At 43.8% G+C, this 14829-nt stretch overlaps 1 protein-coding gene across 1 annotated transcript in view; it reads left to right on the top strand.

Annotated features, from left to right (window-relative positions):
• The first annotated feature begins 4724 nt into the window (after positions 1 to 4724).
• Clnk (cytokine dependent hematopoietic cell linker) overlaps positions 4725 to 14829 on the top strand; it is a 90847-nt gene continuing 80742 nt past the window's right edge. The window contains exons 1-2 of the mRNA XM_027386715.2: positions 4725 to 4834; positions 9071 to 9142. Coding sequence (XP_027242516.2) covers positions 4725 to 4834; positions 9071 to 9142 — 182 coding nt within the window. The remainder of the gene's footprint in view (positions 4835 to 9070; positions 9143 to 14829) is intronic.

The raw sequence follows: 14829 nt of genomic DNA, 5'->3' as shown, positions 1-14829 counted from the left end.
CCAGGCTGTTCTGATGTTTGCTGGGCCCTGCTGAAAACCTTGTGGACCTTGAACTCACAGGTACAGAAAATGTAGATGGTTGAAATGAAAGAAAGAGACTGGTTGATTGGGCTTGTGGGCTGGTAAGAGTTGTTGTTCAAGTGTCATTCCACGCCTGTCTCCCTGCAGTGTAAGCATCATGTGGAACAGATGGACTAAAATTCCCATATGTGTCTCCACATCCTGGAACTTACGCTCTCTGTACAATCCCTTCCTTCAGGGTGAGCAAGGCAGGTGACTCCACTTGCTACTTCACACACTGTGCTCAGCACAATACATGTGACATGTGACTCCCCCAAGGGTGGGATGCTGTTTCTATACACAACATGCAATCTCCAGCAACACCAGGTTTGCCTGAAGCTGTGCCTGCAGCTGTGCCCCAGGTTTGATTCTGACCTGGCCATCTGGAGGAAACATCTGGCCTTGTAGATTGAGGGCTCAGTCCCAGAAGACTGCCTCACTTCACATACTAGTACCAAACTTCAGCTTGTGACCAACTATAAATTGGAGTTCTCATGATAGCTTCTCTGGGTTCAATTAACCTACCAAAACAGCTCACAGAACTTCTTTTTTGGTTGAAACAGGGTTTCTCTGTAGCTTTGGAGCCTGTCCTGGAACTCATAGAAATCCACGTGTCTCTGCCTCCCCAGTGCTGGGATTAAAGGTGTTCGCCACCACCACCCAGCTTACATGCCCACTTATTACAAAGAATATTTTCAAGGTTACAAACCTGAAGTCAGATAAAGGGATGTGTAAGATAGAATATAGAATAGTCTCATGCACAGCAATCCCTACTTTGTGGAGTTGAGTTGTGCCACCAATTAGGCAACCTCCAACCAACCTCCGGTAAGGAAAAGAGACTCTTAGCCTAACAGGTTTAAAGAAACTACATCTTGTCAAGAAAACCCTTCCCAGATAAGCTTTCACATGAGAACCCAGCTCTGGCTCACATCTTAGCCATAGCCTCAAAGGAGAAATCCTGATTTTCGGACTGCATTCTTTATGTTCTCCACTTCCCATCATGCCCTTTGGTAGCCATCAATGACTAGTACAGGATGCAATTCCTAAGAAGAAAACAAAACAGAATGTGAGCTCACTAAAGCTCACAAATAGCAGTGGAAAATCTTGACAATAATGGCATCCAGGAAGGGCTCCCTGCCTGACAAGAGCAGAAGCCAGTGCTGTATATGAGGGCTCTGCAGACAGAAAAAGCTTTATCACACAGTTAGTGATCAAAAGAGGCCAGAAGCTAAGAAGAAGCTCCACTAGACCTCCCCTGTGGTTTGGTGGCAGGGTTCATGGGAAGAAGAGAGGACACAATGCTTGATGATTGGGGGATGAAAAGGAAGGGTGTTTAGGAATCTTTTCAGGGACACGGATGGTCACCAGGACTTTTCAGAGGCCACATGCCTGCTTAAAGTGGAATTATGCTCTGAGCTGGGAAGTTTGAGTTTATAACATCAAATAGTGTCACACACTTCTAATTCCAGCAGAAGTGGATGTATCTTTTGTTCATATCATCTTGAAAAGCTGGATTACAGTTGCCTTTGAGAAGATTCTAGAAGCTTTCCTGAAAAGATACCTTCAAACACTTGAACTCAGAGAATTTTTGTCTGGGTGTATCAATCCATAGCCAATTTCAACAGGAGACTTAACACATTGCCTAGGGAAGAGGAAACCCCTTAGGGAATTCTAAGAAAGAAAATTTCATGGACTTCTCAGGGGAATAGAAAGGCTCCTGTGAAGTGGGGTATTTTGTTAGGTGGTGAAAGACCAGTGTAAGAAAATGTACAAGGTTACTCAGTGTCCTGCAATGGCAGTGAGTGTAGCAACAACTGAAGATTGCCTACATGTGACAAGGGGGTATAAGGGTGCTCCATCGTGGTGAGTCCTCATTTTGTTAGGGTGAGCCACTGTGTGTGCAGTTCCCAATCATGCAATGAAGGCCGTTCAGATCAGCGAGTGTTCAGTCCCAGGTGTGTGTGTGTGGTGGGAAGTACACACCTCTGTATGAAATTCCCCTTCAAGCATTAGGGATTAAAAGGAGCCACACTGCATGCCATTTTTCACTGCCTGCTTCCTGCCATGCAAATGACAGCATCTTAGCAGTAGTGTGGGATGATGGCTAACTTGTTTGGCTCTGCCATTTTTGTTACTATTCTTTTTGGGTGGAAGAAAGCCACCATTTTTCTGCTTGGAAATGCTTTCTGAATGAGGCTGACACTGGAGCCCCAGTCCTTTTCTGGATACTGCCTTCCCTCCACATCATGGATTATGTAGGAAAGAAGGAAGCTTCCTGAATGGACAAAGAAAGTCTGGAGGTAGGATGGTAGGATGAAGCTAGAGTGACAAGTGGCCAGGTGAAGGCTGTAGTTCTGAGAGCTTTGTGTGAATGAATATGATACAGTGTGGGTAGGTGGGACTCAAATTGAGATCCCAGGAGACATTGCTGCTCATGAGAAAATGCTTTCCCTCATGCTTAATTACATAGGCCACTGATGAAGATTTTTGTATCAGAGGCTTGACCTCAACAGTAGGTGCATATAAGAATGGAAAGAAAGACTTTGATTTCTACCAAGCACAGTGTGTACCAAGGCTGTCATCTCATGCTCACAGTTAACCACCAACATAATAGTTCCAGCATTTTTTAAGTTATCATGTGAGATAAGGGTCTTATACTTCAAAGAGTGGTGACAAAGAATTACTGGACACATCATGAAATGGAAAGCTATATCCCGGTCTGCCAAAGCTGTATAGAGTTTTGCTGGAACATTTGAAGCCATTCAGCAGACACTGGGGGGAAAGCCCAAAGTTATGGATCAGGATATAAACTCTAGCATTGGTGTAACATTAGTTGACAAGGCCATGGTGGCTGCTGTAAAGGAAGCAATGGAATACAGAATTCAGTTTACCTGCAAAAATGTTGGGGCAATTAACTATCAAGGATACAGTCCCCGCATTTAGGGAAAGCCAGATTCCCACAGATTCCCAGAGCACAGTCCCAAGGAGAGAAAACGCTGGAAGATAAAAATAATTCTACAACTCAGTTTCCCTCTAGGAAAAGCCCATGTTGGTAAAGAGGTCTCCTCTTTCTTTGATGTTTCTGGTTCTCAAGTTAAAAGATATTTTGTTATATATCCTTTTCTTTATAAAATAATAAGAACATGAAGTTAAATAAAACAAAAAGAAATACAAATAGAAACAACTCTATAACTAAATAAACTATGTAAGAGATCCATAATGTGGCCTCATATGTGGATAACCGATACCCACACTTCATACCTGGTTGAACAGCCGATTATGTTAATTCAAAGTGTAACTTTTACCTCAAAGGGAAAAATCATCTTTAAGGAATTTAAAGAAAAGAAAAAAAAAAGCCCACCTGACAGAGAAGGCATGGCAGCAAGAGTGCCGGAGAGCTAGTAACATTAGGAAACACTGTGTCTTAATGGCATAATGGATGGGAAGAGCCTAAGTCAACAGTATCTGTCTGCCACAACCCACTTTTTCCAGCTGGGTCCCACTCCTGCCATTTGTGCTCCAAGCATTCAGACACATGAGCTGATGGGGTAAATTTCACATTCAGTCTACAGTAAGATCCTTAGTTTAGTTACACCTTCAGGTACCCTTTATCTACTCACACACCCAGGCCCCAAGAACACAGACATTGCAGTGCCTGCCACACCACATGTGGTCTGAAGTCCACTTTACAAAACTGGCCTCTTCTAGGGTCATCTGACAGTAATGAGTACCTACATAGGAAGGAAATATAAGGAAAGAATGAAACATAAAGAAAGGTGGTGTATTTGTCAGAGTTCTCTAGATGAGCAGAACTGATACAATGGATATATGTGTATATATATAGAGAGAGAGAGGGTAGCAGTTATTAAAATGGTTTACAAACTATGGCCCAGCTGATCCAACAATGACAGTATACCAACAAAAGGTCCAAGAATCCAGTAGTTGTTCGGTCCATGAGGCTAGGTATCTAAGCCAATCTTCAGTATACACCAGAATCCTGAAGGAATGACCTTGCTAGGAGAGAAAGAACAAGCAAGCAAAGGGAAGCAGAAGAGACTAGGCCTGGCATGGCTTTTGAAACTTGAAAACCCACCCACCCCCACGTGACACACTTCCTCCAACAAGGACACACCTACTCCTAATAGGTTATACCTTCTAATCTTTCTAATCCTTTCAAAGAATTCCACTCCCTGGTGTCTAAGTATTCAAATGTGCATGTGTCTATGGGGGCCATTGTTACTGAAATCACCACAGGTGGGAAAGGAGTAGAAGATGGACCCAAATGCACAATGATGCAGGAGGAAGGCCAAGGGAAAAGAGGAAATCAAAGGTAGCCTAGCCAGAAAGTGTTGACTCTGGAGTGGGGGTGGGAGGAATAGCCAGAAGGAAAGCAGTAATGTATGTATCCACAGAGTGGGCAACAATTGCAATAAAATTCATTGACTGATCCCCTGACTTTGTTTCCTTGCAAACGTATGGCACCTCCAGATTTTCTGAAGCATGTTAAGTGTAACAACTCAGTCTGGGTTCCTTCGGGGTAGGGGGTGGCACCTAAAGAGACAGTGACAAGCTAATAGACCAGCAGCTTAGGAATGCAGGATGATTTATTTTACTATTTAGGTGGAGTGCACCAGAAGACTCCTGTGAAGTTCAGCTGAACCCAAATGACTGAAGCCTTTAACGGGTTGCACTTCTACTCTAAGGCTATGGCAAATAGCACCAGCATCCCCAATCTCAGTGCCCACGCCTGTCCAGGGTCAGATTTCCACGGAATGTAAAACAAACATTTTGAAATCCTGTGGCAACATTTTCTGGGATATCTGAGATATTCTTTTTAGAGCTGTTTTGGTTTTGTTGGTGTTGTTTGCTGCATGTGTCTAAAATCTGAGCTCTAGGGAGTGATTTCAGGCAGAGACGCTTGGTGGGAGAAAGCCTATTAATGACCCCTGCTCTCTGAGAGCATTTCAAAAACAGACTTTAACTCTTGCCATGCAGGCAGATAGCCATTTGTCTTCCAGGTTTGTTACTATCTGCCTTCACTAACTCTCATCAGTAAGGCTCCTCCTCCCCATTCTCCACTGTCCCTCCCCCAACCCTCTTCCTGTACCCTATCAGCTTTTGGCCTGAACTGTCCTGCTTGCTCTGGCCTCCTCCACAGCACACAGAGACCTGGACAAGAGCTGTGCCACTCACTGGGGCTTGTAGTACCTGCTCTGCCACCAACCAGCTTGCTTACCTAGAACCAGCTCTCCACTCTCAGCCGGCTGTTTCCTCACCTTCATGCAAAGCTAAGAAGGAAGTCTGCCCACACGGTGCTGAGTTGATATAAACATGAAATCCATCCAAATTTCAATTCAGCTCTCTTTGTAATGTTAAGAAGACCAAAGCTGACTGTCTAGAGAGGTCAGAGGGTTTTTGTAGACTGCTTCATTCCTGAGGAACCTAGAGAGAAGCTGAGACAGTTCCCAGAATCCTTAACTTCCTAAAGGGACTGATGAAAACCACTGAAAGGAGTGTTGTGTGGATTGTCAGAGCTCAGAATCAATGCTCATGACCCACAGGAGGAGTGAAATAGAACTCACTGCTCAGTGCAGGGACCAGTCACAGAGACATAGAGTACTCTGTACTGTGTATGAACATTGGTAGATGTTATCTGTGAGTATATGGGCTATCATTCCAGCATTTCTGAGTGCAGGCAGGGGTAACTCAGCCTGTGCTGTAGGAAAGATACCCAGGATATCCTCACCTCAGCATAGGGCCTACACAGTGAGAAAGCAAGCACCCACAAGCACATGATAAGGTTGTTTAGTCAGTTAAGGCCTGCCCTCCTACTACAATAAAAGCTTCATGCACACACTCCCAGTGTCCTTAGTTACTGCCTTGATAAATAGTCCAATAGCTATTTTCTGAGTGAAAGAATGAATGAATTTGTAAACAAATGAATGGCAAAGTAGAAGTGTCAAGGGAACTCAGAGAGGAAACAATAATGTGAGGGGCTCATAAGGAAGGTATATTTGAACTTAACCTAGAAGAATGGGGAGTATTTCCAGATATGGAGGAAACACTAGGTGATCTAATCAAGAGTGTGGAAGTATGAGAAGAAACAGCTCAGGGGCCACAGAATGGAATGTAGCACAGAGGACAGCTGGAGAATAGTGATATCAGTGGTATTTGAGGACTCTGAGACAGGAATCTTGGCTATTGTGGTTGAAGGTTTGGATTTTATCCTGCAGGAACAATGGTCTGGGGAGGACTCTTAAGGTAAGGGGGGGTAATTTGATGGTGTTCTGATATGTAGAAAGATAGTTCTTGCAGTGGTTCTGAAGATGTGGAGAGCCCAGGAGACCAGGAAAAAGATTCAAGCAGAGACGAGGGTGGAAATGATGGGAAAACACGAGAGGAGATCTGGGGGGAGATGAGAGAGAGAATGAGATGAGAATGGAGATGCTAGAGGCTGAGCTCGAGACACGAAAAGCAGAATTAACACTGAGATTGACAACTGGTTTAAGGAGTCAGGAGGAAGGTTCAAAGTCGAAAGGCCATTGAGAACCTGAGTGTTAGGATCTGGTAACAGGTCTTCAAGACAGCAGTGAGTGGAGAGGACACCCATGCTCAGTGCCTCAGTGCCTGAACTGTCCTGCTTGCTCTGGCCTCCTCCACAGCACACAGAGACCTGGACAAGAGCTGTGCCACTCACTGGGGCTTGTAGTACCTGCTCTGCCACCAACCAGCTTGCTTACCTAGAACCAGCTCTCCACTCTCAGCCGGCTGTTTCCTCACCTTCATGCAAAGCTAAGAAGGAAGTCTGCCTTCCTTCTTAGGATGCTCATTTAAAAGTTAAGTCATGCACAGCGCAGCCTCCCAAGGATGAAGGCCTGGGTCTATCGGAGGACACCAATAGAAAGATCTAGAAAGCATCTGGTTATTCATGACCAGAATTTAGAAGAAACATCAATGTGTGGATTAGATTTATGAATCAGCTTTACTCAGAAAGGAAAAATAATAATGAAATAAAAAGAAACAAGGGATAATGCAATCATACAATCATTTTTAAATAAATGGAAGAGAATTGGAACAGGTCATTGAAATCATGAACTACAGGGTCACGTTCCACAGTGACAATCCCCTCCCTGCACAGTATACTTTTGCTGTACCCTATAGCCTTCACACAAAATGCCAGGTGGGGAGGGAGCCTCAGGTGACCCTGAGGTTTGTTCTAAAGGCCCAAAGTCCTGTGTGCATTCCCACATGCCCACATAGGCTCAGTGTAGGTCAGGCACAAGCCCAGGCCCAGGAAGACACATCTTCAAGTCTCTGGAGTAGTGGAGATGCAAGCTCAATGATTTTGTCAAACAAGCTATACATTAAAACAAAGGTAAGAGTTGGAGAGATGGCTCAGTGGGTGAAATGTTTGCTCTGAAACATTAAGGATATAAGTTTGGATCTGCAGAAGCCATAAACAAGCAGGGAGTAGCTGTACATATTCATAACCTCATCACTGGGGGGGTGGAAAAAGGTGGATAGCTGCAGCTCATTGGCCCACCAATATAGCTGAAATGATGAGTTCCACACGCAGTGACAGATCCTGCCCCCCACCAAAAGAGCTGGATGGGATTGGCAAGATAGATGCTTAGCAGATAAAAGTGCTTGATGCCATATCTGCACAAGCCACGTGGTGGAAGGAGAAAATCAACTCCCTCAAGTTGTCCTCTGACCTCAGTCCATGTGCTATGTGTGTGATAACCACGTGAGCACAGTAAATAAAGACACTGATGGCCACCTCTGGCCTCTGCAAGTGCATGTATGGGCAAGCACATGCTCTCTCTCTCTCTCTCTCTCTCTCTCTCTCTCTCTCTCTCTCTCTCTCACACACACACACACACACACACACACACACACACACACACACACACACAGAGAGAGAGAAGAGAGAGAGAGAGAGAGAGAGAGAGAGAGAGAGAGAGAGAGAGAGAGAGAGAAGACAAAGTAAATAGAAATGTGAAATAAAAGCTCAGCCAGGAGCCAGGAATGAGGAAGCCTGCAAGGTCTGGGGTGGGGAGGCTGGGGGAGGGGGGAGGGGTGGAGTGCTTGACAGAAGCAGAATGGACTTGATGTGGAAGGAGAGGCTAAAGAGAGAAGACAAGCCATGTCTCAGAAAGTGCTTCATGGCAAGGAATAGAGAGTGTTCGTGGGCCAAGAGACAAGTTAACCCAGGCAGAGAGAAGAGTGGGTTTGTGAAGTTAGGTTGACTAACCAACTAGTTGTCATGGAGCAATTGTTCAAGAAAAAAATCCCCAGGAAGCACTTGGTAAAGCCTAGGGAATGTCTGCAAAGAAAAGAGAGTCTGCTGAACCGGACTAATTAGATGAGCTAAAGATGCATAACAATGATGGCTTATGATAGTAAATGTATTTAATGAATTTTAACAAATTAACTCAATTTAAAAATCATTTAATGTCTTTGTGGAAAAATGCCTTAGCAGAGTGCCTAAACATTACTTGGATCAGAGCTGTGCTTGCTAAATAGTCTGCCTTTCTACGTGGGATGATATTTGCTAGACTTTTCTCAAATTCAGCTGACACAGTAGAGCAGCTAGACTTGTGCCTGGCTCAAGTCGCTGTCCCCACAGTAGCTTAACATCCTTCTGGCAAGCTTACAGCAGAGGTCCATGCTCTTCTCTATAGATGAGCAGAGGCACTCATGGAGCTTGAAGAAGATAACTGTAAGTGAGACACTGATGTGGGAGAGACAGACTCAATCTTCACCTTGACCCGACTACTTCTTCCATCCTGAATCCTGCCCTCTAAAACAGTTTTAAGTAATTAAGTTTCTTTAAACATGTTTCTAGCCCCAGTGGAAATGCAAAGATCGAGTCAGAAAGATATGTGAGGCATTAATTACTCAATCCGACTGGGGAGGGGGGCTGTTTCTATGAATGAATGCACTTCATTAATTTTTTCCTCCAGCTCCTTGCTGTTTCCCAGTTATAATGTATTTTCTCTCATCCCAGGGGCAATAAAAGGACAACAAAAGAAGGATTCAGTGATTTGAGATCCCAGAACTTCTCTCTGCTGAAAAATAGGTCAGAATATTTACTTATTTATTACTAGAGGAGTGAAAGTTCTAATTCTGTGACAGATAAACTGACCATCACACATTCATAGATACACACACAGAGAATAACACACAGGCGCACACATTCATACAGTGTCACACAAAGAGAAACTTACACACAGACTCACAGAGAAAAAGAAATCCACACAGACTCATACACACATCACAGAGAGACTCAAATCCACACAGACTCACATACACAAAGAGAGACTCAAATTCACACAGATTCATACACAGTGAGAGAGAGAGAGAAAGAGATGAGGGAGACTCAAATACACATAGACTCTCATACACATACACAGAGAGACTCAAATTCACCCAGACTTGTGCACACACTCATACACACTCATATACACAAACACAGAGAAAGACTTACATAGAGAGACTCACATACACATACAGAGACTCAAATACACACAGACTCATGCACGCACATGTGTGCACACACAGGCATACACACAGACTCATAACACACACATACACAGAGAAAGACTCAAGTACACACAGACTCATTCACACAGAAAAAGACTCACATAGAGAGACTCACATACACACAGAGAGAGACTCAAATACACACAGACTCATTCACACGCACATACACACAAAAACAATGTTATTCTCATTGGATTACTTCACAAAGGTGAAGAAAAGACTTGAGGTGGGCTGGCCATACAGATAGTGTGTGATACACCCCTTGAATGATGGGGCCCTGATCTCCACAGCTTTGCTGAGCAGGGCTTCTTTACAGTCCACCCAGGTCTCTAGACAGCCCAAGAGAAACACTTTAGGGATCATCTGTCCCCCCTGATTGACTGAGATAATGGGTTGTGGCCCCTAGCACTGAAACCTGGTGCTTGGAACATGTGATTCACCCAAGTCCTACAGAGATGATCTCTCTTCCCAGCAGTACCCAAGGTCTCCTTATCTATCAAATGTTGGCACCCCTCATCTAGTTCAAGTCAATCTTCTCCATGTGTTCTCCAGGTCCTACTTTGTGTCCCTCTGCCACAGCTCTGAGATGCTAAGGCATGCTGGAATAACTGAACTCCCTGTGCAGAGTGAACAAATGCCCTCAAGACAGAATAGACAAGTTACTTTTCACAAACATTTTAAGAAAAGGGAAATTTGTAGCTGTGCTCAAACTTCTTTAATGTTTACATTACACACATTTGAATAATGCATTTTAAGTCTGTTTTTCTTATTTCTTGACAAAAGCAAGAGATAGGAAATGGAAGGGCTAGAAGCCTTCCTTCCAAGAGAGAGGGTTGAAGCAATTACATACATCAAAGTAATATTTACAGTTACATTTTTTGGGAGAAAAGACAGAGAGAGAGGAGAGCAGTGTTGGTTTTTTTTTCTTTTTTTCAGAAGCAAATTATTTCAGGATGTGTCATAGCATGCTCAAGATATATTAAAAAGAGCAACTGATGATGCTTCTGCAACCTGTTCCAGGCCATTTATAAACCAATCTTTTTAAATTCCCATATTCACACAAATCTCTGTACCAGTGCATATTTTATAATGAAAGCATTATATGAATATAAATTAGTTTTTGAGATATATAAATCAAATTAAAATGTCTGAAAACGACATATTTCAGTCCACTCTCTTATGTTAGTATCTGTTAAACCAACGTGTTCAGTTCCCATAAAATGACAATCACTGGCATTGAGCAATGGAGGAGGGTGGAAGCTGCTGATGGGCAGTGTCACCATGCCTATCGAGTCCTCGTCCAGGCCTGAGCTAAAGCCTCAGCCATCCTGCTAACTAATGGTGTAGCTTCTGGTGGCTGTCTCCAGCTGTGGGCTTTAGAAATATTTTCTGGGAAAAGTTGATTCTTCTTTATGGCTGAATCCCCTGCACTCAAACCGTATGATATTTGAAGAGTGAATCAGTGGTCTCTGTACTGTTCCTGGACCATAGTAGATTCTCAAAAATAATACTCATAATATTCAATATATGCTAGGTTGCATTTCAAGAGCTCATTAAGCAGCTCTGAACACTGCCAATCATATTCTCAGTCTCCCATTCAAGGGTGAAAAGACTAAAAATCCTCCCTGAGGCTATCCAGCTAGTTGTAACATGATAAACCGCAGGGCCATCTTTATTAGTAAGATAGAAAACAGCCTTGGTGTTCACTTCTTGCTGCTTTCATGTCATTAAGCATTGGTATTAACTCTCCATCCTCCTCCAAGTTCAAATGTCCACCAGGTTCTTGGCAAGGTGCATTACCAAGCTTAATGCTAGGGCACGCATGGATGATATGACCCAGGCAATGCAGACCATTCCCACATCTGTAATCTGCCTACAAGCCTAAGATAAGAGAGCCTTGCAGCCTTTCAAGGTATTTGCCTGGCTAGATTGACAACTACCATTTCTCTTGTGTTCAATTTCCTATGAACATAGAAGCAGAAACACTGGTGAGTGCTTTTCAATTGAGACCACACTCAATCATTATCTGGCACTAGCATGCACCAGACATCCCAAGAGGAGTATGTAAATGCAACATTCACAAGTTTTACCTAAAACATATATCTTTGTTCCTGTTTATAAGTATGGAAAATAGTCTAAGGAGGTGGCCCACCATGGTCATCATCACAGAAATACTAAGTTGTGATAGCTAGATTTGAATTCAGAATTGAACTTCAAACCTGCTGTCACTCCTGGACTCTAGTGACCAGTATACATCTGGTCTCCTCTATCTGTGGATTCAACCAGCCATAGGTCAGAAATGTTCTGCACTGGGCATATGCAGTGTTTTCTTGTCCTTATTCCCTAAGCCATGCTATCAACTGTTTGCATCGTATTTATATTGTATTAGTTATTGGAAGTAATCAACATAGATTTAAAGTCTACAGGAGTAATGCACAAGTTAGACACAAATACAGATGTATTTGTTACAGGAGATTTGAGTGTTCATAGATTTTGGAACCCATGAGGATAAAGAGCTGAAACTAATACCCTGTAGATACCAAGTGACATGTGTGCTGGGTTTTCTGTTCCCACACATCACTAATCTGTTCCCACTAAGAATCCTCCATCAAGAAGAAACACAGCATTGCACTCTTGGTTATCACAACACATCCAGGGTAAGGGTTATGTCTCCTGCAGTGGTCTCTAGGGGATAGGACTGAGACTTGAGGGACATTCACCTGTGTTAAAATCAGCCCTCCCATGATTTCCAGACACTCAGGTTTGAGAAGCTCAGTCAGAAGTTCCCTTCCGACAGACAGCTCAAGCCTTAGAGCTAGAGTGAGAGGCTTCAGGTCTCATTGCTGCTCTTCCATTCAGGCTGACTAGAACAATGGATGAAAGGAGGATAACCTCAAACATAGGATGGAGAGTGATGAAGGATGTGGTGTCAGAGTCTTTCCTACTATAATCATTTCTCACCCTTTTCAGAGTCCTTAAAGTTCCTGGGTTGAGCCCTAGGGATTGTAAAATGAACAACACACAGCTCTAGCCATCAGTATGTTCAAACTGTGATAGGGTGGGAAGGTTGGGGGAGTTGTCAAAAACAGAAATACATCACTCCTGTGAAGCCACATGCACAGCAGAAGAGATGTAGACCCTATGGTGACCCAGGGACATAGGATCTGCTGGTCAACTGAAGGTGAAGGTCTAGCCAAATCCAGACCCCAGCAAGTAGCACAGACAACACTCCAATCTCTATCTTCATTTTCCTATCCCAAACCTGTAGCAACAGCTTTCCAGGTGACAAGGTGCAGATGGCTATGACTTATCATTGCCTTGAAGAGGCAGTCCTTTTCTATTCTATGCATTAGGATGCCTCTCTGGCATCCTGAGACCATGTAAGAACAGGAACCGGCGAGCACTGTTGTTTGTCTGCTCTCCCAGACTCTGGTGTTCTCTTGTGCTATACAGCTGCTCCAGGACTTCATAGCACTGAGAGATCCCAGAGGTCACTCACTGCCTCCACTCCATTGTACAGAAGATAGGGTAAGCTTCCAAGAGACCTCACTAGCAAAATCTTCACTGAACATCCAACATGCTCTCAGAGTATGCATGCATCCACTGGGTTGTCTGCTATCTTTTCTCTGAGCCAGAGAAACACCTGATGGAAGGAACAAAGGAAATTTAAGATAAAGTCAAGACCCAAGACAGCTCATTAGTGTTGATAACCCAGGTTATTGGAGATGTCACTGTGCCCACAGTCCTCTACAGTGTCAAGTACATACTGTGTACTTAAATGGATGGCAAAAAAAAAATTCTAACGTGGGAACAAGGATAGAGGAGAGGGGAGTAGGAACGGAAAGCAGGGAGGGTCAAAGAGAGGCGAAGAGGATTTCCAACTCTTCAGTTCACTGAAATAATGTCCCAGCTGAAGTGGGTGTGACAAGCCATCCTACTGTCTGACTTGCCTGCCGTAGCATCCATCCAGGTGATCAACTTCACCTTCAGTTTTCAGCCTCTGACCCAGGCATTCCCTGCTTATCAGAAGAGGACTGTAACTCTCAAGGACATGCTGCCTGTCCTCAGAAGTCCATCAGTAGAAGTAGCATATAAATAATCACATGTAGCTTTCTAGCCCCTCTGAGATATATTACTAGAGAAAGAAATTGCCTAAGAGCTAGGGCAGGGGTAGTTCAGATGGTTCCTAAGTAAGAGAAAGCTCACAGAGGTCTGGGTGCTATCCAAACATGGGGACTTCTCAAGACATTTGCCCCAAACAATGTTCACCAATGAATCCAATGAAAAGATTCTGGAATTGAATAGTGTTGAGTGTGTGAATGTGTCTAAATAGCCACAGATACGTACAATTGTTATGTATAAAAGTGAAAGGTTCTGGAAAGTCACCAGGGAAGTCTTTAAGAAACAGCAGGCCCATTTGTCCACTTACTAAATAGGAAGCTGAGATGATTTTGCCTTGAATCAATTTCATCAGCATCCAAATATCATGGGATGGAAGGCCCTCCCAGTCTCTATTCTATCAAAAATGTAGTCCTCCCCCTTCCAGAGAAATTCAGGGGATTTTTGTAAAGATCCCTACTAAGTTTGGATACTCCATTGGCTTTGTTGGGATAGGACATGGCTTGCAAAGCATCTTTAGGCCTATATCCTCATGGGATGCTTAGGATCCATGCTTCCCTGAGCATGTACACATCACATGCATTCTCTCATCCATCTACTCCCCCCTGCTCATTCACCAACATGCTTGTGCATATGGCCCAAGCCCCAGGTACCATATGAGGTAACCATCTCCTTTTAGGGGACACTGTAGTTAGTCTAAGAATTCAAGATGGGCTCTATTCCAGTTGTATGGTTAAATTCAATCAAATAAGTGTAAGGTACATGTCCAGGTGATAAAGGAGATTTTTTGTGGTCTTGGGAAATAAGGAAGGCACTCACATCCATCCATTATGCTCTTTTCTCCACACTGCTGGAAACCCCAGTTGGCACCTTTCCAACCAACTCTGTGTGTTCCCATGTTACCTTCCTGAGACATAGCTCTGCACATCTTTGCCATGCCAAACTCTCTACTGTACCCCTAGTCACACCAGTCTGCTAACTGAGCCCTGCAGGTTCTCTACCCTCTGAGCATGCTGTGTGTGTCCAAACCTTAGCCCCACAGTTCTCTAATGGGAACTTCCTACTCTGAATGGGGAGTCACCAGCCTGGGGGTGAAGCATAGCA

The sequence above is a fragment of the Cricetulus griseus genome (assembly GCF_003668045.3).
Source record: "Cricetulus griseus strain 17A/GY chromosome 1 unlocalized genomic scaffold, alternate assembly CriGri-PICRH-1.0 chr1_1, whole genome shotgun sequence".
Classification (NCBI taxonomy): domain Eukaryota; kingdom Metazoa; phylum Chordata; class Mammalia; order Rodentia; family Cricetidae; genus Cricetulus; species Cricetulus griseus.
Note: the sequence above shows the minus strand (reverse complement) of the source record. Positions and strands in the feature narration are given on the sequence as shown.